This window comes from Erpetoichthys calabaricus, chromosome 8 (genome assembly GCF_900747795.2).
Source record: "Erpetoichthys calabaricus chromosome 8, fErpCal1.3, whole genome shotgun sequence".
NCBI classification, from domain to species: Eukaryota; Metazoa; Chordata; class Cladistia; order Polypteriformes; family Polypteridae; genus Erpetoichthys; species Erpetoichthys calabaricus.
This window is the reverse complement of record NC_041401.2, coordinates 47766752-47792985: the sequence shown is the minus strand read 5'-3', so window position 1 is coordinate 47792985 and position 26234 is coordinate 47766752. Positions and strand designations below refer to the sequence as shown.

At 37.5% G+C, this 26234-nt stretch overlaps 1 protein-coding gene across 1 annotated transcript in view; it reads left to right on the top strand.

Moving 5' to 3' along the window:
* lrp1bb (low density lipoprotein receptor-related protein 1Bb) overlaps positions 1-26234 on the top strand; it is a 2167948-nt gene that overhangs the window by 1656861 nt on the left and 484853 nt on the right. The window contains exons 38-41 of the mRNA XM_051931086.1: positions 3984-4110; positions 4249-4400; positions 4706-4830; positions 12926-13297. Of these exons, the coding sequence (XP_051787046.1) occupies positions 3984-4110; positions 4249-4400; positions 4706-4830; positions 12926-13297 (776 nt within the window). The remainder of the gene's footprint in view (positions 1-3983; positions 4111-4248; positions 4401-4705; positions 4831-12925; positions 13298-26234) is intronic.

Sequence of the window (26234 nt, the reverse complement as noted above, 5' to 3'; positions counted from 1 at the left end):
GTATCTAAAAAAGGAGATGAAGCCAAAACACTTAACTGACATGGCCATCAGAAACAACAAAAAGCCAGTAGTCAAAATATCTGAAGCACAAAACTGAAGGTATTCCCAAAACTATAAAAACAAATAAACTGAAAGTAGTGACTAAACATTCATTGAATAAGGCTTAATTTCTTTTTTTATATGAAATGGTGTTTATTTCCAAATATCTGCATTACCTATAAAACATAAGAGTTAGACTATAGCAAACAAACACACATTGTTGTAAACAAAAGGTGAGACATCAGTCAAACACACAATCTATCAAATCACAGAATGAGTAGAAATTCATTTTTCTTAAACAACACTAAAAACACCACCTTTTATCCTAATGTGGGTAGTTAATTAGTAACAAAAAGCACATTATATTATACTTCCTTGTATTGATTAAATCAACAAGCATTTAATAGAAACATTGGCAGGAGTCCAGTAGACTTCTTTTATGACAACGTTAATGAATCCTTGCCAGATTCTAAAAAAAGCTCTACACAATTCACTCAGTACACTTAGGGAGTTTTATTTTTTCTAGTTTTTAGTAATATAAAATATTCTTTTCCATTGAATTATGGGGACTGCATTAGAAATCACAGTGATTTTACTGCTAGATAGTCTAATGCCATTTGATATTACAATATAAGATAATTTGGAATGATTGTAAATCAGATGATATCTGATAGATAGGCAAATGGTGTATGCCTGCTCAAAAACCATTTTAGTTTCAGATAGTCTTAAAACATATTACCTAGCAAGGTCAGAGCTACATGGCATCATTCATAGTTAGGGTTCAGTCCCAGCTACTGTATATATTAAACATTTTTCATCTAGATAGATGCATTCTATGTACAATTTCAGGATGAATTACAGAATTTTTTGTCTCTTATATATAAACATCTACGAAGTGGAAGTGTGTGTGTCTGTCTGTCCGGCCCAGAAGTGAGAGGGTACAGCATGAAGCTCAATGAAATGGACTCTGTTGCCAAAGTGAAACCGCAACAAAAGAGAAACTCGCTTAGCCACTGATAGACAACGAGGTTAGCATGTCGGCAAAACGAAACTGCTGAGGAAAGAGAACCTCACTTAGTCGCTAATGCACAACCGATGCGATTGATTGATTGAAGTGCCAGAATCCATGGTTTCTAGGAGCTTTTCACAGCATGGGCTTACATAGCTAGTAGTTTCATAAAGAATGAATTTTACAAATAATCAAATTCCACATTTGTTGTTTTGGTGGTGTTTCCCACCAACACACCAACCACTATCAGCGGTGATGTTTGCATAGTTCTGGTATATTAGTATCTATCTATCTATCTATCTATCTATCTATCTATCTATCTATCTATCTATCTATCTATCTATCTATCTATCTATCTATCTATCTGTCTGTCTGTCTGTCTGTCTGTCTGTCTGTCTGTCTGTCTGTCTGTCTGTCTGTCTGTCTGTCATGCCTTTCATTATCCATTTATCTGTCTATCTACATACAAACATCCATCCATCCTTAGGTCAGCTGAAGCCTATCCCAGCAAGCATCAGGCTTCCAGCCTCCAAGGTGAGCACACACATACAGACACACTCACTAGGGCCAATTTAGCATCACCAATCCACCTACTCTGCACATTTTTGGACTGTGGGAGGAAACCAGAGAGAAATCCACACATAAATGGGCAGAACATGTAAACTCCACACAGGAAGCACCTTCTTACATGTATTTGCTAATTAATGTGCAGCATGTCACCACTCTTAAATATCATGGTTAGTGAGTATAAAAACTTTCAATGAAATTACCATTACCTATTTGAAATATCTATCTTATAAAAAATGTGATTTTAGAAAGAGGGAAATGTCCTGTTGTAGGCATCACTAATATGTGTGTGCATGTATAAGATTTGCACAGACTTTCGTCGGCCAGGTATTCTGACCTTGTAACTTACCAGACATATACTGTACACTCTTCCACTACCGCTGGACCCAGCCACTTTGCCTGCAATTTATGGGGATCAGATGAGATCGAGATTGGCATGGTCATCCGCGAATCATGTGTTTTTAAGTCTTATTCCAGTAAATCATTCGATCAGGCCTTTTGTCTATGGGTGATAAACAGTGGTGCTCAATTGTTTAATGGTGAGGTTCTCACACAGCTGCTTCATGATGAGAGAAGTGAAGGTCGTACCCTGGTCAAGTAAAATCTTGTGAGAAATACCAATATGCGTGACTATTTGTGATAGAGCCTTAGCAATAACTTTGGCATTGGCCTTCTGCAGAATGGCCACCTTGGCGTATCTTGTTATATAATCAACCAACACGAGCATGTACTGATAACCATTCTTACTCTTGGTGAGAATGTCTAACCCAACCCTCTCAAAGGGGACATCTAAAATAGGCATCAGTGGGAGGGGAGACCTAGCGGGTCTATGAGCGGAAACAATTTGTTGCATATCTTGGCCCATATACAGCCAATAAAAGCATTTCAAAATGTAATCCATGGTCTTTTCCATGGTGAGGTGACCACCCCAAGACATGGGTGTGAGCAATTTTTAAAACAGTCTCTCTATGCCCACTCGGGACCACCAACTGCTCAATTACCCATATGCAATCAGAAATCACCAGGTACAAGAAACAACTTTTAAACAAGTAAGAGTCATAGGTGACATGTCCTTGTTTAAATGCCAAGTCTAAGCTGCTGTTGGCCCGTTGCAGGTACATAAAATCAGTCGGAGTCTCAGTCCCCAGTTACCCCGGACCTGACACAGCACCCTGCCCTTCTCCAGCCATTGTTTCTCTGGAGCCCGTAGCTGCTGTCTGTCAGTTTGAAACTTTATGCTTTCAAATCATCAGTCGAAGTCCTGATCACACGCACTTGTTGCATAGAATTGGTAAACATGACATGGTGGGAGTTTTTGGAAAAAGAGTAAGCCGATTAGGGCCCCACCCCCAGGCTCGGGGGCCCATGGAATTTCCTGCCCACTCCACATGATTGCTATGTCACTGGAGCCAGCCTTGGTTACACTATTACCCTGAGCCAATAAGATATACATCTTAGTACCAAAACTCTAATATCTTAAATTATTGCTTCACTAAGAATATCTTATATATATATATGTGGTTTCTGAATAATTGTGTTTGGTTAATTGTAGTTTAAACCTGGAGCATGAAAAGAAATAGCTTTCTGACTGTTCTACTCTTGACTCCACTTTTGGCCATGATCTTTGTGGTTTGACTTGCTTTGTCACCCATTCTCTGCTCATGAAGCATTCAGATCACAATTGCAATCACATCAGTTTCCTCTCACATTTTTAGTTGACTATACCTGTGATTGGAACCTCTTTATTTGACTTTTTTGGGCTGTAGTCATCCTAATTCTATTATATTGTCATCTTACATTGCTGTACTGTTCCTGTTTGATAACAGTTCATGCTACATACTGTACATAAACTCTTTAAAGTTTATTTACTTCTTGTAGTTAATTATTTAATAAAACATTTTACATTTTTCTCTTGCTGCTTTAAATTATATCTGCTTTCTTTTTAAGGAAAGGCTCAGTAATTAGTTCTGCTGCTTCACTACTCCAGAGTTCAGTGTTTAAATGCTGGGCCTGATCAATTCCTGTGTACATTTTGCATGTTAACCATTTTTTGCATGGCGGTTTCTCTTCTTTTTTCCACATACCACATAATTGTGTCTTTCTGGTTATGGATCTGTATAGGTGTGTGCATAAGTACGTCCTGTGACAGAGTTGTACTGTCAAGGGTTGGTTTCTGTCTTGTGCCTGATTATGCCAAGATAAGCTCGAGTTTCTTATGACCTTAAAATGGATTAGGTGAATCTGAAAATGTTATGTCACACAATGCTTTATAAAGCATCTTTTGATGGCTTACCCCTGGAAGGATGCTATAAAAAATCATTCTAATGGTAATTCTAATAATTTATTTTTAAACGTTTGTTTAACACAGGTATTTGTTCTGGACAGAATGGGGTCGGTCTCCCAGCATTAGAAGAGTACTTCTGGATGGCTCAGAGCAAGTTGTCCTTATTAACTCTGGTGTTACATGGCCTAATGGGATGTCAATTGACTATGAGGTACGTTGGAAGGCCTTTTATCCTGAAGCATACCTTCAAATCTGGTTGTGCTATCTTTTGTGTAAATGCGCTGTATGTTAATAAAATGCTCAGATAAGAGAACAGCCCAATGAAGTTTATTTTAAAATTGTGTTCCAGGAAAATAAATTATACTGGTGTGATGCTCGTACAGACAGGATAGAAAGGATCAACCTTGAGAGCGGGGAGAGCAGAGAGATTGTGCTGTCAGGAAGCAACGTGGATATGTTTTCAGTGGCAGTCTTTGGGGCCTACATCTACTGGTCTGACAGGTAATTTATTTTTCCATAAATGTTAGAGTCTCAAAACGTTATAGCGCAGCCAGCTGCTGTACCCTTGTAGGATTAGCCACTTCCTAGCAAGGTCAGAATAAGAATCCTGCAAAGCCTTGTAGTTTCCTTAGAAAAGATGCTTTTTTATTTAAATCTTGCATATCTCAATGTCAGTGACAAGGATAGCTTCCTTCACCTTCTGTTGGACCAGCTGTCTACTGTATTTTAATGAGTTCTTCGATTTTAATTAGTTGAGGGCCATTGATTACCTCTTTTCAAAACTTATTTTTTCCCCTATGTGACAGGGCACATGCCAATGGCTCTATCAAAAGAGGCTTCAAGAATGATGCTGCAGATGCTGTGACCATAAGAAGTGGCATTGGAATTAACCTGAAAGATGTGAAAGTCTTCAACAGAGCCCGGGAGAAAGGTTAAGACTCAGCTTAATGATCTTCTTAATGCTTATTATGAAGGCCATAATTTTATGGTTGTATGATTGGATCCAAAAGAAATACAATGGCGTGCATAGTTCAGCTCTTGCTAATACCTCGCTAGAAGGCAATAGGAGTGCAAAAGGAATCTCCTGGTTTGCAAGGGTTGTCTCTGTAGATAGCTTTCTTAATGAGCTGAAATGGTTCATTTTTTATAAACAAATTGTGTTCGCCTATCCCAGGGGCATAAGACGGCACTTACAACTTAGTGTAACTCAATTTTATTAGACCAATAAAATCACACTCTCTTTAAAAGTGGCAATGATCCAGTGAAAAAGAGGAGACACCTTTCCTGATCCTGCTGTGAAGACTAAATACAGAAAAATTTTAAACCAAAGCAAGAAAAATTATGCATATATACAGTATATATATATATACATAAATATATGTATATATATATATCTATATATATATATATATAACTTTATTAAGGCTTATCATTTATATCATTAAAAATAATTGTGTAATTAATGTCATTTGAATTTAATGAGTGGGTGAAGAACATCTAAAGAAAACCATAGATTTTCCAGCATTACTTCTGGCTTCTATTCAGGATTCATTTACATGCATTATCTCAGAAAAGCAATCCCTTGTAGCTGCCAGCAAGACAGCAGAATGTTAGAGACATCCAATAATAATCCATCAGACAGGTACATGAGCAAAACAGGTCACTAGAGCTACTGTAAATCACAATGCATTTGCCCTTTCCCTCCTTCTCTGCATCCTGTAATAAACCAACAGGGTTTCTGATAACTCGACTATCCCTGACTGAATAATGTCTGATATTGCACAATGATGACATCTCATGTGCCAATTGCCAAACTCTTTTCACCTTGGAGACGGTGATTTGTATATTGTTAGCCTGTCAGGTCACTTGTCTTATCCATCATAAGCGCCATGTGATTAGCAGCAGTCTGAGCTCATTTTTATAAAAGTAATGTTATGCATCCCAAGAGGCATTATTATAGATTGCCATATGCATGAATTCAAGATTCTTTTTGTAAGCCTTTTAAAATGTTCCTTTTCGGTTTCTGGGCACTGTGTTTGTTAATGTAAAATGTTTAGAAGATTGAATATGAAGTAATGGAAAAATTCTAACAGCATTTTAAGTAAAATAAAAAAAACTTGCTATTTAAAGTCAGGGCAGGTGGGGGTCATGGCCCCTATTGTAACAAACCAGTAAAGTAAAGTACAGGCCTTGATCACTAAAACAATGGTCGCCAGTTACTTAACACAATGTGGGAGAAGGAATCCAGAAAAAATTCATGATGCTACCTATGGGGAGTTTGTTCAAATTCCAAACAATATGGCACCATGCCACCTAAATTAAATGAATCTTGCTGCAACTGATCCAGTAATACTTCCCATTCAAATCTGTTTAACTACTACTGGGTGATAGAAAACCAGTGCCTATTCTGATAGTAGCAGGTACAACACCAGAGCACACCCTTATGGGATACCAGCCAGTTGTAGAGCATTTACTTACACTCTTACTCTGGGCCTATTTACACATTCTAACAGTGTCATTGTGGACTGTGGAAGGAGAATGTAACCTGTGAATTAAACCCATACTGGCTGTTAGGATTCAGCGGGTTGGATAATGGATGGATGGATGGATGGCATGCCAACTCCTTAAAGAGAGTAGTCCTGCTGAAATTTGAATCAGGCTCTAAACACTGCAGGATTGCAGCACTGTATGCCAACATCATCACCTAATAATAAAATCCTTCCATCCATTTTTTAATGTTGCTTATCCATTTCTGGAGTGTTCGGAATTAGTGTTTATTCTTACAGCACTGGCAACAAGGCAGTAGTCAATCCAGGGTGCCACCTATCACAGGGCACAGTCCTGTGCTCACCCACATTCAGTCACACCAGGCAAGTATAGAGTGACCCATCTGTAAGTCTTTGGGAAGTGAAAGCAAAACTGGTGTGCCATCATAAAAAATAATACATTATGTGAAGAGAGTAACCAGGCCTAATTCATTCACAGTTTCATGGATCTGTAAGACAAATGTGTTTAAGCAACTATATTGCTAACAGATTCAATTTACAACTCAAAAACTAAAACATTCACCCAAAAATGTAAAACATGAAGGAAATTATGTAAAATTTGTACAAGTGTAGTGTATGTGCATGAATTATTTTACTACAATTTCAAAAGTCTTTTTACCATAATAGGATTTAATGAAAGCAGCTGCTGTATATAATTCTATCTACTCATCAATTTTCCAAGCACATTACTGTACTGTTGGGGGCAGCTGAGTAAGGCAATGTTTATAAATGGACAGCGGTTTCTCAGAGTGAAGAAAAACTCTGTCACACCTTTGGACAGGCAGTTAGCTTTATAGCACATCTGGAGATTGCATGGAGACCCTGGAGAAAACTCATCTGAACACAAGAAATCATGTAACCTTCACACTCATGTCAATCAAAGCAGATAACAAATCACGACACAAGAGATATGAGGCTGCAGAATTAGCTGTCACCATCATACCAGCCAAACTGAATTCAAATCAAATTCATAGATGCCATAAGCTTTATAAAATGTACCTATTTAAATCATGCAAGAATGTGAGAATCATGTAAAAATTTAGTAGTAGATACACAATTAACAAAAGAAATGAATTTTACATTCAATTGTTTTTAAAAAGGGTGGCACGGTGGTGCAGTGGTAGCGCTGCTGCCTTGCAGTAAGGAGACCCGGGTTCGCTTCCCGGGTCCTACCTGCGTGGAGTTTGCATGTTCTCCCCGTGTCTGTGTGGGTTTCCTCCCACAGTCCAAAGACATGCAGGTTACAGTAGGTGCATTGGCGGTCCTAAATTGTCCTTAGTGTGTGCCCTGCGGTGGACTCACGCCCTGCCCGGGATTTGTTCCTGACTTGCGCCCTGTGTTGGCTGGGATTGGCTCTAGCAGACCCCTGTGTTAGGATATAGCAGGTTGAATAATGACTGACTGACTGTTTTTAAAAATTTAATTGTGTCTTCGTGTGTGGCTTGATTGTTAGCCTATGTTAACATAATGTTCAAAATGTGCAGTGATGGCTGGCATTTGTCTGTATGTCTGCTATGCAGCTCATGGAAGGAAAGTAGGAATTTAAACTGTGACCTAATATTATATTAATCCCACTCTGCTGTGTATTTGTCCCAACCTGAATATCCAGATAAATGCCAATATAATATTTTGATTAATTTTTGAATTGTACTGTTATGTAGTATGGCAACACAACACTTGCTTTTCCCAGGTTGAGATACAATTGCTTAGCCTTGGTCGATTGATTCTGTGACACTGTAAACTGATGTCCCTGTTCCTGCTTTGCGCCCATTGCTGCTATTATAGGCTCCTGCTTCCAGACCCTGAATTGAATTAAGTGGGTTTGAGGATGTTGTTATTTTATGGTCAATTGACACTGAAGGGTGGACTGCATGTTGATATACTTGTCATGGGCTTTTATTCTTCAGTTTATAAAGTAGTTCCCTCCAGAGCACCATCCTTTACTTTTTACTACGTTTTTAATAACGTCTGAACATACTTATTATTTTTTTATAACCATGGACAATGAACATTTTGCTTCCTGATCACTTTTGGGTATATTGTATGGATTTTGGCCTGCTGAATGCAAAACACATATCACATACCATTTACCACATACCATCTGTGATGATCTAAAATTTTTGGTAGTGCTACTAGGAATGCTGCTCAGGTATACCAAGTGATGTTTCCTCAGTTGCTGAACAGCCTTGTTTCATGTAAAAGAACTGGCGACAAAGAAAGAATTTTGTTCCAGGACAGAAAAGTGTGGCACATTAACAACTTGTTGAAACAACCAAGATAATTTTACCCTTCTTCATATAAACCTTGGACTGATTAAAAATCTTGTAAAAGAAATAAACGATTGTGAAGGATTTAACTATTTGAGACAGATGTTTCCACAAACAACTGATGCCAAGGCTAAGGAAGGCATTTTTATTGCTCCACAAATCAAACACATCCTCTGTGGCAAGTGCTTTAAGGATCTAATAGGGGCCTGAGAAAATTGCATGGAAGGCATTCAAGTCTATTTTTGAGAATCTTCTTGGCAACTGCAGAGCACCAGACTATGTCCAGCTGGTTGACAATATGCTTCAAGCGTACAAAATGATGACGTGTAATAAGTCACTAAAGATTCATCTTCTGTATTCACATTTGGATTTCTTCCCTGGTAATCTTGGTTGCGAACATGATGAAAGGTTTCATCATGAAAGGACATTGTAATGTTGGAAAAGCAGTATGAAGGCGTGTGGAATCCATCAATGCTAACAGACTATTGTTTGACACTCAAACGAGACGCATCAGATGCCAAGTACAAATGAAAATCAGCAGAAAAACATTTTTAGCTCATTTGAAGTAATGCAATATTTCAGCATTATTAAACAATTAAACACATTTAATTAAATAAAAAGTTAATTTCTTGTGTCTCCAAATTCCCACATTCCGTTCAAAAAAAATTAAAATGAAAAATTATATTTTATGTTTTATTTAAAAATATATGCTGGTTGTATTTTCAGAACCTTTTGTGGGACTGGCACACATTCATGTGTTGATTTCTGAATTGCACCAAATTTTGCTAGGATAGGCCACGGCCAGTTACAACCCTAAGCTGTATTAAACAACTTTGAAAAACTATTATTCAGTCTTATAGAAAATAAGATCAATATCAAACTCTCCACTCCCTGGAGTGGAAAAATTAAAATCGTTTATATTGCTGCTATCTAGTGAGCAAGTGGCAGAATAATAAACTGTACACTTGGTCATCATTTGTGGAAGCATGAGTAGTTTAATTCAGATGTGTTCCTTAAAGATGCAATCCTATGTGATCTGCCACAGAGACAAACAGAATTCTTGGTGTTCTTCCTGAGTTTTCTCCAGCAAATAGAGAAACCTTCCATGAATCCATTTATTAATTTGTACACTTTCTATCTACCTTTACTTGTTAAGCAAACTTTCTATGTGAGCATCACTGGTTAGAAAATTAATCCATTTTACAGGCTTAGGTTGCAAATTGAATTGGTTAACAATGTCAGTACTTATCTAAAGTTGTCTCACAGACCAAGGAGACTATGAATGAAGTAGGCCTGGTTACTGTCTTCATGTGTTATATCCTTTTTTTGTCGGTACACTAGTTTTGTTTCCACTTGCCAAAGACTTACAGAATGATCTCTTTAAACTTGCCCTGTATGAGTGAGTGTGGATGTATGTGCACATGAGTGTACCCTGTAATAGACTGGCATTCACCAGGGTTGGTTCCTTCCCTGTACCCAGTGATGTCAAGGTGGTGGATGCACATTTATGTGTTGTCTTTGCATTAAAATGTAGGTTGTTTCCACTTAATAGTACTTCTTTCAAAGAATTTTTATTACCCACAAGACAAAAAATTATTTTATCAATTTATTTTAGTCTGTAATAGATTAGGAATGCATTTCCCAGGAAAGAAGCACTTGACAGAAGATAGGCTCAGCAGTGAGCATTACTTAAAAACAAACTTTATATTGGCAGCTGGAGAGTCATTTAAAGTACCAGTGGTGTAAAACTGAAGTAATTATGTACTGGACACTAAAATAAGAAAAAGGTTAGTGGGAACAGGAAAAGAAGTAAGTGGTTTTAGCCAGTCCGACAGATGTCAGCAGGAGCCAATTACCTGGAATATTACAGAGGACAAGCAGCGTAATGGCTAAGATGGAGCCCTTTAGAGAGAGAAACTGGGGCTAAGGGAATCCTTTGGATACCAGACAGAATTCTGAAGTAACAGCCCCAGATTTTCCAAAGACTGCCCATGATTGCTAGGCTGACTCCCTAGAAATAGCCTTTGGACAGGCCTTCTTCCTGCCAGTAGATGGCTGAGGTTATTTGAGGTAGGGCCTAAAATGGCAGTGTGACAAGAGTACAGGAAAGTGAATGTATATGCGAGGTTGGAGGAAGTGTGTAATGCTTTAACCATGATGGCTTTTGAAGTGGGCAATCACTAGATTGATTGGGACACAAAACCTGGAATAGCCAGGGCTTATGGGGAAATTAGGCTGTGCTTTGTGTTTTGATTTGACTTGTTAGTTTGTGTTCTTCCTTTGGTTGTTTGCTTGGTTAATAAACCACCATTTTGGTATAAGTTTTGTATTTTTCAAGTTGAAGTTATTTCTTCAGTATCATGGTATATAGTAGTTTGCCACATGAAAATGCATTATAACATGAAGCATATTTTATAAATTAAAAAAAACAAAAAAAAAACACTAGCCTGCTCTTGCATTTTATGAAGGATGTGAAGAGTACCAGAGTCCCAGTTGGATGAAAGGCCTTAAAACCTACTGATTATAACCATTTTTCGACCCAGAAATGTTGTTGATTATGGTTGCCTTGAAATTGTACACGCATTGCGAAACAGAGTATTCATGGGATTTTAAGAAAGAAAAAAAGTAAAAAGCAGAAAACATTTTTGTGAGATGCAGCCATTTTAAATGGATACCTTCTGTGGGCTTCACTTCACTGCTCGGCTTCTGCCACAGCAACCATTCAGGGCCAGGTAAGTGCATTCATCTTTGGAAAGACATTGCCAACAGTGACATTATTGAATGTTAATGCCCAGATGTGAATTGTTGTCTCTGTTCAGTAGACAATGAGACAATAATTACTGAAAAAAGGCAAACTTATGATCACTTACAATCTTTCACTACATGGAACCTTACTGTATTTCATTTTTTCACAAAGATAATGACCTGCTGCTGCAGGAATGTTAATGTATGTTTGATACTTTGCTGGTTTAGAGAGAGAAAAATTGAGCATGTACGTAGAATGCAATCAAGTGAAAAGAACTGAACAGACGTTAGAGGCATACATTTAGTTTTAGTCAGGTTGAAGTTTAGAACACATGTTTTAGCATAGGCAGAGTAGTAACGCAGAGCTTTTTATTCCTGCCTCACAGCAACAGGTTGTGCATGGAGTCTGAATATCTCCCCATATATGGGAGGATTGAATGGTATCAGTGGGTTAGTAAGTTTGTTCATTAAAAAATATTATCCTCAGTTTTATTATTACTCAGCAAGAGGGAGTCACATTGCATTTAAAAATTCAATACTCGATTTGTGATGCTTTAGTCTGTTTGATTGTGGTTGGACTCTATTGTACACTCTGCTCTTTTCACTTTCTGTGTCTTTTCTTTGTCTTGCACATACACAACCTGCCACAGAAAGTCCAACATGAAAATGGCTTGGATCTTTCAAGATCAAATTCTTTTGTTCAAAATTAAAATCTAGTGTAATCAGTTTAGTTCAGACTTAAATGTTATGTCTGTAAAGTACAATGAAACTCTTACAGTATGTGCGATGTACACCACAATACTGACATTCAGTGTAAATTTCGCTTTGTAGGCTATGTAAAATAAAAACTGAATCTGCTAGGCAAAAAGTTGGCACCATTTAGGAAAAAATAATCATATGATTTGAGCATGCATCTGTCTGTTATTACAAGCCAAGGAAGAACAGAATCGCTGAAGAAACAGAATCGCAAAATGAAAAGTAGGATGCTTCAGAAATGCAGACGTTACATTTTTAGACACATTAAAGTTTTAAGTCTTTTTTTTCAAAGAGGGATTCTGGTTCCCATTAGCTCTATTATAAAACACAAGAGCAGGTTAGCTATTTTTTTTAATGTATACAATATGCCAATTGTATGTAGCAAATTAATATATACCATGATTGTTAAGAAATAACTTCAACTTGAAAAGTAATGATCTTTTCCTTTATGCACTCTTTGTTCATGGTTAGGGTGCATCATTCACAAGTCATACATCCTGAGCTCTCATTTTTATTGTGCATAACTATAAAATGAAATTCACCAACCCGTGTCTGTTGAAATATTTCTGATTTCTTACAAATCATGTGTTTTTTTTTTTTTTGCAAAATACAAAACCTTTGCATTACCAGAAGAGATTTTTCATTTTACATGCCGAAGTTTGACAGTTACCATAATATTCTAGTTCATTTTACTTTTATCCTCTTTCCACAGGTACAAACATTTGTGCCAAGAATAATGGTGGCTGTGAGCAGCTTTGTTTCTACAGAGGAAATGGACGCCGAACTTGTGCTTGTGCCCACGGGTACCTCTCACCGGATGGATTAAACTGTCAGAAGTATGATGGCTATCTGCTGTATTCTGAAAGAACCATCCTGAAAAGTATTCACCTTTCAGACAAGGCCAATTTAAACTCTCCTGTAAAACCTTGTGAGAACCCTGCCTATTTCAAGAATGTGATTGCTCTTGCGTTTGACTACACCCAGAGGGTAAAAGGAACTAATCGCATCTTCTTCAGTGATGTTCACTTTGGGAATATCCAAGTTATTAATGATGACTGTACTGGAAGGCATGTTATTGTCGAAAGTAAGTATATATTTCACTCATTCTTATCTGAAATTGATATCCAAAGTTAAATTAGTTTGTATTATTTATGTGGCTACATTGTTTGATTTGGTATTTTTTTAATTATTACAGAAATGGCATTTGTGTTTTGAAGAATCAAAGAATAATTTAGTTTTGCAGGTTGTTTCACTTTTTGTTTCATCCATCCAGCCATCCATTTTCCAACCTGCTGAATCCGAACACAGGGTCACGGGGGACTTTTTATTTCAGTTTTAAAAAATTGCATAGTTTGCTTACAATTTCAGTATACTAATTATACGTGTTTTATACTTTCCTACTCAGAGAGACATTTTTTATGAAACAGAAAAAGCTCATAGAGCCAAGAATGTAAAGGTGTTTGTCTGCTATACTTTGCTCCATTCATTGGTCAGCACTGGGATTTTTAAAACTTTATCTTTCAAGTTGATCCATATATGAAATGTAACTTTTATATATTTTTACATAAGGTATAGTATTATTGATTGGTAAAATAATATTATTTTATTCAGAATATATATCGTTTTATAATAAACATTTAGTAAGAGTTTAATTTTTTTTCTATTTATTTTTTACACTATAGAAAAACTACAGATGAAAACTTTGTTTTATTCATAAAGTAATTAACAAACGAAAGAATATCATAGCCTTTTTAATATTTGTAGTTTTGTCAAAGGTGTCTTCCCACAGACAACAACAATTTACTAGATTGCATAAATTATATTGCTTGAAATAAGTAATAATACTTGTGAACGTTAGGGCTCGCTGTTGAGCCGTTAGACCCAACAGACAGACGCTGACACAGGGTAAAAGCACCAAGAAGTATTCTTTTTTATTCTTTTACTTCTGGAAATAGTGCCCAAAAGCACTTCCGCCACCATACACAGGCAAACACCAATAATCAGTACAAATCTCTCCTCCCAGCAAGCTCTGTCCTACTCCCTCCCAACTCTGACTCGCTTGCTGGGTCTCCACCAGTCCTTTTTATAGTCCTTGACCCGGAACTGCTTCTGTTCCTCCGTCTATGTGGCTTGTCTGCACTTCCAGGTCAGATGAAGAATTGTATTTTTCTTCAGCTCGGACGTACTTCTTTGTTTCCGTCCCCGTGACTTGGCGCTATACAAAAAATAAAGATTCTCAGGTCTCCCTGCAGCATCTCCTGGCGACACCCACAGTACCGAGCAGGGCTGTGAAACTGAACTCGAAATCCTGTGGTGCCCTGTGGGAATCTGGGGTACCACTGTGCTGCAGGGACATCTCCATCTGTCATCTAGGTGGAAGTAGTGTCCCTCAGCAGCTGCTTTCCCCCATCTTTCTCCTCTATGGGCGTCCCGGCCGGGTTGAGCAGCTGGCTGTCCGACACATACTCATTCTGGAGATTGTGACAGAATTCTTACCTTACATTCTGTCATTTTTAAATGGAAGAGAATGCACTACAGTGTTTATTTACAATATCAGATGCAGTTGTATTGCCTGAAATTGTGTGTAGCTTCTTTCATCACATTATAGAAATATTAGAACAACGACGACTTTACCAAAAGTGATGAATATTACAGATAACATGCAATGTTATAATGCACAAAATTTTCTTTTTTGTGGGTTTCTCAAAACACCTCTCAATTAGCCACTTTCTAATTGAGTGAAATGTCTTGTTTGTTAAACCTATCCTTGCAGTAATCTACAGACAAGGAGAAAGTGCAGATAATGTAGAATCAGCAAAACTGTTAAAAAGCAACTTAGAATACAGGGTGGAACAGATTTGTGGCAGATTAAATTTAATGTAAGTAAATGTAGAATATCACATGTAGGAAGTAGAAATGTTTGATTTGAATACACAATGAGAGGTCTGAAAATCATAGTGATCTCATCACTATCAACATCCAGAGTGTACAGAAGCAATGAAGAGGGCTAACAGAATGTTCTGTTACATTGTACATCATAATGTGTGGAGTACAAGTTAAGAGAGGCTTTGCTTAAGTTATATAACAAACTAGTGAGGCCTCACCTTGAGAACTGTATATAGCTTGAGAGTAACTAGTCCGATTCCATGACTGAAAGGTATGAGCTATGAGGAATTATTCAAGGAGCTGAACCTTTTCAGTTTAAGCAAATGAAGATTAAAAGGTCACATGACTGAAGTTGTTAAAATTATGAAAGTAATTAAGAACAGTAGAGCCCAGGTGTTACGTTAAGATAAATTCTTCAGAAAGAAAACAGGGACATGACTGGAAACATGCTAAGGATAGATAGAATGTTTTTCTTTACAGAATAAACCATAGACACATAGAATAAATTACTGAGTGGTGTAATGGAGGACTTTAGGAATTTTAAAATTTCAATTTGACTTTATTTTAGACAGTCTAGATGAATAGGATAAACAAGCTTGTTGAATAACCTGTTATCATCAGAATTGCCCTAATGCTGCAATACAAAAACGCATTCTTATTTGACTTAAACATAATACATTGGTAGTACTTTTATTATATAGTGTCCTTTTCTGTCTTTCAGTGGGATGAAATACACTTATGAAAAGTAATATGATGTACAGTAAACATGACATCATAATTTAAAAAACCAATAAAGACACAGCATATAAATTTAAGTTTTCTTAAGATGAAATTACTCAGATAGTATTGTTTTGATCTGTGAGTGGAAATGCACTTGCATAAACAGCAGCGTAAAACATAGTACAAAACACAATAAACTATGAAGTAAGTTTAAGATAAAGAATACAGCCAGTGTACATTAAATGTATGCTTTCCCTAAGGAAACATTATAACTCTGCCAAGGACCAGTACATGGGAGGTGACACAGTGTACAGTCTGATAGCTTTAGGCAAAAAGACTCCCAATACTGTGGTAGAATACACTAAGAATATACTAAAGCTGCTCCATGATAATGTATCATTGAGAGGGATACTGTACAACAGTCACGGTGGCCTCCGGAGTGACCATCAACCTTAATTCTTCTACTGTTTACAGAGGGTCCATTTACTATATATTACATAAATAAGTAAGCAATGATGTAAAAGTGAAATGCACAGTTGTTTTTTCTCCCATTTCAATATATATGTCATTTGCATCAAATGTAAGTGCAGTGGACCTGTGTTACACTCCAGGAGGTGTTATTTTTCAGCATTATAAAATGATGCTTACCTTGCCCATTGAAACTTACTCTTACAAGGACTTCAGAATATATTTCATTTCCTTCGGTTTGATAAATCTTCCACTATGTAATGAGAGACCCTGTTGTTTGAATGATTGCTACTGTTTACTGAAGCTGTACTCTTGTTTTTACATGGTCAATCATAGAAGCAGGTGTTTCAGAAAGGATATTTGCTAATCACATAATTTAGAACAGCAGCTGTTTTCTTTGCATGGTCAGTATTATTTCTTATTATAAGGGAATACCATCAGAATTTTCTTCCATGAACTGTAAAGTTGTACACACACACACGTACAGTATATATATATATATATATATATATATATATATATATATATATGTGTGTGTGTGTGTGTAATGCCTACTGTATTGTAACATCTGATTTTAATAATTCAATATAATATAAATACATCAGATTAGTTGTTATCCATCTATCCACTTACTGGAGCTATAATCCAATAACAAGTTTGTGGAAAGACATTCGACTCAAGGCAGGAGTAGCCCCCCATAATACCCCCTGACACTCACTTATGGTGAAGCAGTTTTGCGTCACTAATTTCCCTAGCATATACTAGATAGGTCTTTAGAATGTGGGAGGAAAACCAGACTCCCTGTAGAAAAGAGCACATTTGGCCCACTCTCTGTGTAGAAAGAACTTGACACAGATGTGTCCGGACAAAATTCAAACCCCGATTCGACAGCTATGAGGCAACAGTGCAAACCAATGCTTCACTGTGCTACCCAATATAATAATCAATCTATTACACTGTATTTAGTTATATGTTAAATTAATTTAAATTTGTGAAGTACAGTGCTGCTCAGATTAAGTAAGTATGAGAATTGCTATGTCATTTATATTTTTTACTTTGAGCTCAGTAGGTTAAAGGTACTAGGTCAGTATATATTAATATCATTTTCTTCTGAAATATACTTTGTCTTAATATTACTATAATTGCTCTACATTTATAATTGTCTGGTTTCCCAGTATTTGTGAGAAATGCTGGAAAAAAAGTGAAAATCCACAAGTACTCAGGAAAAATACATAGGCTCCCCCTGGAGGATGTCATACAAAGAGTCAAAAACTTTTAGGCAGCAGTTCTTCCCACTTTAGCTTCCCAGCTTTAATCCATTTAAAATATATTGGTAGATATAAATTTGCTGCTAAATGTTTAAATATCCTTGATTAAATAGAAATGTATCATTTTTCACCCTCTGATAGAGGTCCATGGAGGCCTTAATCCTTAGTAAAGGATCAAAACTCAGAAATAACATCATATTCCTAATCACTGAACTTGACATGGTCTAAAATGATAGCCCACGTGCTTATATTTGGAATTTGTTATTTCTGTCTTTCTTTTTGTGGCTGTTACAGGGCATGGAGCACTGGTAGTCATACACTGTACATGTCTATATTACCAATCCCTATAGTTTCAAAGTTTTGTGAAATGGAGTACCTTTGACCCCTTGTATCAAATTAGAGAGTGGACCACTAGGGTCATTTCACGTGGCATGCACAACTTCCAGTCCTTTGATCATTTTTACTGAAGACACCAATGCTATCTGGTGTCATTTCCTATACAAAATATGGTTCAAATATATGGTTCTAGAGAGCGAAAAATAGTAGGGAACCCCAAAAAGCCCAACATCTTGCATAACTAAACATCAAGACAAATTGAACAGTATATATACAGTATATCTATCTATTATATAAAAAAATCTTGGGTCGAGACATGATCATCTCGGAGAGACACTTTGAAGTCCCGCGAGACTACTTGCACATCACGCCCTACTTACAAACAATTTCTCGGAGACACTTTAATGTTCCACGAGACAAGGAAGTGAGATAAAAGGACAGCTGCTGTACAGGCTATTAAATGATCGTTGTGCAGCGCGACATGCAGATCATGCAGCTCTGTAGCAGCAGCTTCTAAACAGGCTTTTAAATGATCGACGTGCAGCGCGACATGCAGAACACGCAGCTCGGTAGCAACAGCTTCTGAACAGGCTTTTTAATGATTGATGTGGAGCACGACATGCAGAACACGCAGCTCGGTAACAGCAACTTCTGTACAGGCTTTTAAATGATTAAGGATTGGGGGGTGGGCGAGCAAAGCGAGTAGGGGGCAACCTCTGGTCATGAATGTTTCCGAGCATGTACAAATCGAGTTATGATCAAAAAGTTTGCCAAAATTTTGCATCTGTTCACGACCACACGCTCTGGTGGCGAACAAAAACACTGGCAGCCAGTTTCCCTACGCGTGTTCATTGCACCAATGATTTCCCATTCTCCGTTTCCCATTTTCTTTTGTTTGCGTATACAGGGCCTAACAAAGCAGCTGATGTTGCAAAAGGAGTTATAATGTTAACCAAGCAGAGGCCTCAAGTGCTGGAAGAGGTGGAAAAACTGTTGCTAGTGTGGTTGAACGAAAAGCAACTTGCAGGGGATTGCGTAAGCGAGCCGATCATCAATCCACCCATCCATTCATCCTCTTCCGCTTATCCGAGATCGGGTCGTGGGGGCAGCAGCTTGAGCAGAGATGCCCAGACTTCCCTCTCTCCAGCCACTTCTTCTAGCTTTTCCGAGAGAATCCCAAGGCGTTCCCAGGCCAGCCAGGAGACATAGTCCCTCCAGTGTGTCCTGGGTCTTCCCTGGGGCCTCCTCCCGGTTACACGTGCCTGGAACACCTCACCAGGGAGGCGTCCTGGAGGCATCCTGATCAGATGCCCGAGCCACCTCATCTGACTCCTCTCGATGCGGAGGAGCAGCGGCTCTACTCTGAGCCCCTCCCGGATGACTGAGCTTCTCACCCTATCTTTAAGGGAAAGCCCAGACACCCTATGGAGGAAACTCATTTCAGCTGCTTGAATTCGCGATCTCGTTCTTTCGGTCACTACCCATAGCTCATGACCATAGGTGAGGATAGGAATGTAGATCGACTGGTAAATTGAGAGCTTTGCCTTGCAGCTCAGCTCCTTTTTCACCATGACAGACCGATGCAGAGCCTGCATCACTGCAGATGCTGCACAGATCCGCCTGTCGATCTCCCGCTCTATTCTTCCCTCACTCGTGAAGAAGATCCCAAGATACTTGAACTCCTCCACTTGGAGGAGCGAGCAATCATATGCACGAAAACCAGGAAGATTCATGGCGATTTGCTGATAAAAATTAGGGTTCTTCGAGTGGCGAAGGTGAGGAATTTAAAGCCAGTAGAGGATGGTTTGAAAAGTTTCACAAGAGAAGTGGCATTTAATTTTTTTTCCCTGTGCTTAAAAAAACTTTACAGCGAGCGGTTCGTAAGGGTCTAGTGCGAACTCTTACAATGTTAGTTTTCTCTGTTGTTCAAGGTTTTCTCAGTATTATTCAATGTTTTTACATTTAGTTTACTATTACACTGTGGATTCTATGGTATAATTAACTATTTTTGGGCTAAAATATATATATATATATATATCTAAATACAGTTTGTACGGTCTGGAACAGATTAATTGTATTTACATACAATCTTATGGGGAAATTACGTTCAGATTGCGACCAAATCGGGTCGAATTATGGTCGTGACCAGTATATATGTATATATACTGTATATATATGTGTATATATATATATATATATATATATATATATATATATGTATATATATGTATATGTATATATATATATATATATATATATATATATATATATATATATATATATATATATATATATATTGTGGAGAACAGCCCAAGTGTGGCAGAAGTGCTGACGTCCAGGGCTTTTCAGGCATCCGGGCACCCCCTGGCGGTGACCATAGGCCCCTATAGGGTTGAGCTTCCATGCTCTGTTCCCGTGGTCCCCATACCAACCAGGGTGGCTGCCCCCTCGTGGAAGAGGCATAATCCCTCTTCCGGTCCTTCCAAACGTCCCAGCTGGGTACTGGTCCCAGCCGCTCGCCACAATATGTATGTGTATATATATATGTACAGCAATAGGGGGCTTCGCCCCCTGCTCACTTTGCTCGCAAACCCCCTTGTTTGGTTTTCCGGATACACACTTTTAAGATTTTTTTTTTCTTTGAATTGTTGCTATTTCATTAGTTTCACTTTTATTTCAGAACTTATGTAAAAACAATATTTGGAATTTTTCGAGTCCCAATATGCTGAATCTTTTAAATGATGACAGTGAGACATGTGTTTAATGACTTTGTCAGGTTAGAGATAATGAAAACTGGAATTCAAAAGACTCAAAAAAAAAAAACGGAGGCACGAAACACATGCAGAGCAAGATACAGAATATGAACGCAGAAAAAAACGACAGTGTCAAAAAAAAAGTAAACATCGCATTAGCGCAAAAAAAGAGAAGTTATTACTCGGAGAAATAACTAAAAGGTGAATAGAGATTGCATATATGGACACAGGTGATATACTGTATCAGAAGTATATAAATTTTGTAAGGCTTTGAAGTTTAAGTCAAGAGAATTTCAAAAATGGAGTTTACCTCACATGCATTTATTGGTTACTTTGCAAAAAAAAAATGATTAACTGATGATGATGTAGATCGCTTTGTTTGTGCTGAAATTCCAAACAGAGAAACCTGTCCTGAATTATCTCTAACCTGCTCTGCATGTGTTTGGCCCTTTTGTTTTGTAACCTCTTTATGACGTTTTACTTTGTTTTCTACTTTGTCTTTTATTTCTGACCTCGCTTTGTCCTGCTTTTTTTTCAATGACACCTGGTCCATGGTGATTATTATCCCTTTTTCGAGTATTAATTTCCATTTGTTTGTGCTACTGCGATCTTTACTTTCTTTTTTTTATACTTTCTAATTTTCCTACTTTCATATTCTTTAACTTTCTCCACATTTGTATCGCCCATACTTTTTTTTTTTTGGAGCCTTTCGAATTCCACTGCTTTCATACTCTGCTCTGAATGTGTATAGTGCCGACATTTGTGAATGTCTTTAAGAAGTTCTACTTTGTCTTTTACTCTGTCTTTTAATTCTGAGCCCGATTGGACGTGCTTTGTTTCAATTCCACTTGTTACGTGCTGATAATTACTTAACTTATTTTCTGAATTTGCACCTAGATTATTTTTTCTTCTTTGCTCTTTTTTCTCTCCAACACTTTTGAGTCTCTTTTCTCCACGCTGCTTTCTTCTTCCCTTATTCGTCAACGTTTCATTTATAACGTTTTGTCCTTATACGTTTTATATGCGCTGAGACCCTGGATCTGTGTGTGCTCAAATCCTTCACAAGACTGAATGTTTTGCTGCCCCATTGTCTTATTTGATAGATTGTAAGTAGGGCGTGTCTTGCAAGAATCTCATGTTCTACGTCATCATGAGACGGTCCTGGGTCCTCTTGGCACAATGTCTCATGTTTAAGGTCCTCCTGGGTCTTTTAACTATCTTCCGTAATCTTAACGTGAAGATCACGAATCGTCTCCTAGTCAGTCCCTCCCACAGGATTTTTTTTTATAATATACTGTATATACATATATATATATATATATATAAATAAATATATACTGTATATATATATACAGTGGTGTGAAAAACTATTTGCCCCCTTCCTGATTTCTTATTCTTTTGCATGTTTGTCACACAAAATGTTTCTGATCATCAAACACATTTAACCATTAGTCAAATATAACACAAGTAAACACAAAATGCAGTTTTTAAATGATGGTTTTTATTATTTAGGGAGAAATAAAATCCAAACCTACATGGCCCTGTGTGAAAAAGTAATTGCCCCCTTGTTAAAAAATAACCTAACTGTGGTGTATCACACCTGAGTTCAATTTCCGTAGCCACCCCCAGGCCTGATTACTGCCACACCTGTTTCAATCAAGAAATCACTTAAATAGGAGCTGCCTGACACAGAGAAGTAGACCAAAGGCACCTCAAAAGCTAGACATCATGCCAAGATCCAAAGAAATTCAGGAACAAATGAGAACAGAAGTAATTGAGATCTATCAGTCTGGTAAAGGTTATAAAGCCATTTCTAAAGCTTTGGGACTCCAGCGAACCACAGTGAGAGCCATTATCCACAAATGGCAAAAACATGGAACAGTGGTGAACCTTCCCAGGAGTGGCCGGCCGACCAAAATTACCCCAAGAGCGCAGAGACGACTCATCCGAGAGGTCACAAAAGACCCCAGGACAACGTCTAAAGAACTGCAGGCCTCACTTGCCTCAATTAAGGTCAGTGTTCACGACTCCACCATAAGAAAGATACTGGGCAAAAACGGCCTGCATGGCAGATTTCCAAGACGCAAACCACTGTTAAGCAAAAAGAACATTAGGGCTCGTCTCAATTTTGCTAAGAAACATCTCAATGATTGCCAAGACTTTTGGGAAAATACCTTGTGGACTGATGAGACAAAAGTTGAACTTTTTGGAAGGCAAATGTCCCGTTACATCTGGCGTAAAAGGAACACAGCATTTCAGAAAAAGAACATCATACCAACAGTAAAATATGGTGGTGGTAGTGTGATGGTCTGGGGTTGTTTTGCTGCTTCAGGACCTGGAAGGCTTGCTGTGATAGATGGAACCATGAATTCTACTGTCTACCAAAAAATCCTGAAGGAGAATGTCCGGCCATCTGTTCGTCAACTCAAGCTGAAGCGATCTTGGGTGCTGCAACAGGACAATGACCCAAAACACACCAGCAAATCCACCTCTGAATGGCTGAAGAAAAACAAAATGAAGACTTTGGAGTGGTCTAGTCAAAGTCCTGACCTGAATCCAATTGAGATGCTATGGCATGACCTTAAAAAGGCGGTTCATGCTAGAAAACCCTCAAATAAAGCTGAATTACAACAATTTTGCAAAGATGAGTGGGCCAAAATTCCTCCAGAGCGCTGTAACAGACTCATTGCAAGTTATCGCAAACGCTTGATTGCAGTTATTGCTGGTAAGGGTGGCCCAACCAGTTATTAGGTTCAGGGGGCAATTACTTTTTCACACAGGGCCATGTAGGTTTGGATTTTTTTTTCTCCCTAAATAATAAAAACCACCATTTACAAACTGCATTTTGTGTTTACTTGTGTTATATTTGACTAATGGTTAAATGTGTTTGATGATCAGAAACGTTTTGTGTGACAAACATGCAAAAGAATAAGAAATCAGGAAGGGGGCAAATAGTTTTTCACACCACTGTATATATATATATATATATATATATATATATATATATATATATATATATATATATATATATATATATATATATGTGTGTGTGTGTGTGTGTGTGTATGTGTGTGAAGGTTTTCTCATTCTGGTGAGTCAGGAGACACCAGACATAATAAACTTAAATGATTTCAGAGCATACATAAGTTACTCTTATGAGCACAATATATACAGTACTGTATGCTCTATTTCTTGTTTGATTTTCAAACTTTCACTTGCAAAGAACAGTCTGGCAGCACAAAATGGGAACCGGGCATGGTGTCAGTACTTTGCAGGCTTATTCCTTAGACACGCTCTCATATTCTCTCCTACAGAGTCAGTTTAGACTTGGTAATCCACCTAACATGAACATGTTTCAGATGGAGACAAAATACATGTATATACAGGAAGAATGTGCAAACTCCACACAGACACTGGCCCACTGAGCTGCTTTACCAGTCCAGGGCTCTGCAACTGCATCACCATAAGGCAGCATTATCTACACTAATGACAAATACAGTACATTTTATTTTCATTTTCTAAAAGCAAGAACTTTGAAAGATTTCCAAAAAATATCTAAAGAGACTTAAGAAATAATTTTGTTTAGAAGAACATACAACTAAAACAATGCTGACTGGTTCTTGAGAGGTTTTAGTTATAGCTACTATCAGTCCTTGAAACAATTACAGCATGCATATAATGTGATTAAGGAATAAAGAAGTATATAAGTCTAAATGTTCTGTCCTTGTGAACACTTTCATGTTTTGGTTTTATGTTTGAAACAGATGGATTAGGTGTTGAGATTACTAATGTGATAGAGCTAAAGCAAGAACCCTGATGAAAAGTGCATCGAGTCAACGGCTAGTTTAATTAACCATGTGTGTCTCCTTTATTATTCCCACACTCCTTTTCTTTCTTGCATGTTTTTGCATCAGAATATTCCACAGGCAGGGTCATTCTTTTAAAGTATCGGACTTGACAGTGATGTGTTAGTTGCTAAGTCAGTGCAACAGCCTACATATTGTGAAATGAAGTGCTGTGGCCAGATCTGTTTCTGCCGTTTCGAACTTTAAGTGTTAGCAGCCATTTGTGAAAAATCTATTCACTCCAAACATAAAGTGGCAGGGCCTGTGATGTATTGCTCAGCTTAACACTCACTAAATCTAGTAAGAGCTTTGTAATGGTTACTGCTATTTTTTTAAACTAAATGGTACCAATTTAACTGTCAGAAAAGGTGTTTAAGGTACAATTTCTCTTGTGTACTCTGACAGCTGATGAATTGAAAAACTCCTTTAGTAGGGAAAAATGGTGCAGAGGTAAAATATAGCTTCTTTCATATACGTTTACCAGTTTTGGACATTCTAAGACGCTATTGATATTTGAAAAATTAGAGTTGGCTATTTTTATTTGCTGTTCAAGGAATTCATACAGATAACAGTAATGAGTCCACCTAAACTACCTCAATGCATGAAAGTGTCCTGAATTAGTCATCCTGAAGAACACGGTTAAAGTCAGTTTAAAACTTTATTTTTACCTTATTATCTCACAGTATGTGTTTTCTTGTTCTATTTGGCTTTTCCTGCCAGTTTCCTAACTTCCATGCTCCTGCATTGCTCTGTTTGAGGTTACAGTATTTATTTAGTTCATCGTTCCTGATTTCTAAGAGCTCCTGGAATGGAGGTTTAAATGTAGTTTTGTAATAATAAATACATCTTTGGTGAAGGCTATGACCAATTCATTACCCCAGCTAAAGATCAAGTAATCACGAGTCAAGTCAGGTGAAGGTCATACGATAATGTAGGTAAAAAGGGCAGAGCACAGCTGAGGTACTAAAATGGAAACCAAAGTTCTAAGACAAGATGTATACTAAAGTAGAAGACAGTTCAGTTACTTAGAAACCCGGCACAGAGAACAAGTGTCAGTTATATATGATACAATGTTTACTATATAGTTTTTGGTTATTATGTAGTAATTTCTTTTCCCTGGCATTAGCAGTCCTGATAGTCATTGGGAAGTGTGGCAAAAGCTGTATTCGAGTGAGAGATGAGACAGTTAAAATGTTACAGCAGCAATCCACTCAGCTTTTTTTTTTATTTTGAGAGCAATACATCACCATTAATTTTCTTGTTTGGCAGAGGATGATTTCAACAACAAGCATCTCCACTTAAAGTTACTGTGAAATTAATTTTGGTTTTGAACATTAATGGCAAACAGAAGTTATTTTGAATACAAATGTTGGGCCTGTTTTAGTTCTGTATGGATTCACTGATTTATTTGTTGGCTGTTTTTGATTCTTCTGACACTTTGAACTTGGATTAAGTACCCAGTTCGATTGACCTGTCAGAATCTGGTTATTTAATGTATTGATTCATTTTCTTGCATTTTTAAAATTATATGTATTGTTATTTGTGTTGGTTATACTTTTTATCATTAATTCTGTAATTTATCGCACTGCTGTTTTCTCTGTTTGGTCACTATGATCCTGCATGATTGCTAGGCAGATGATTGCATGTGCTGTGTGGCCTTTAACGTGATGGCAGCTATGATACAGTATAAAAGATGGGTGCTCACATAAGAAGCTGTGTGAACTTCCAGTTTCTTAAAGGAAAGA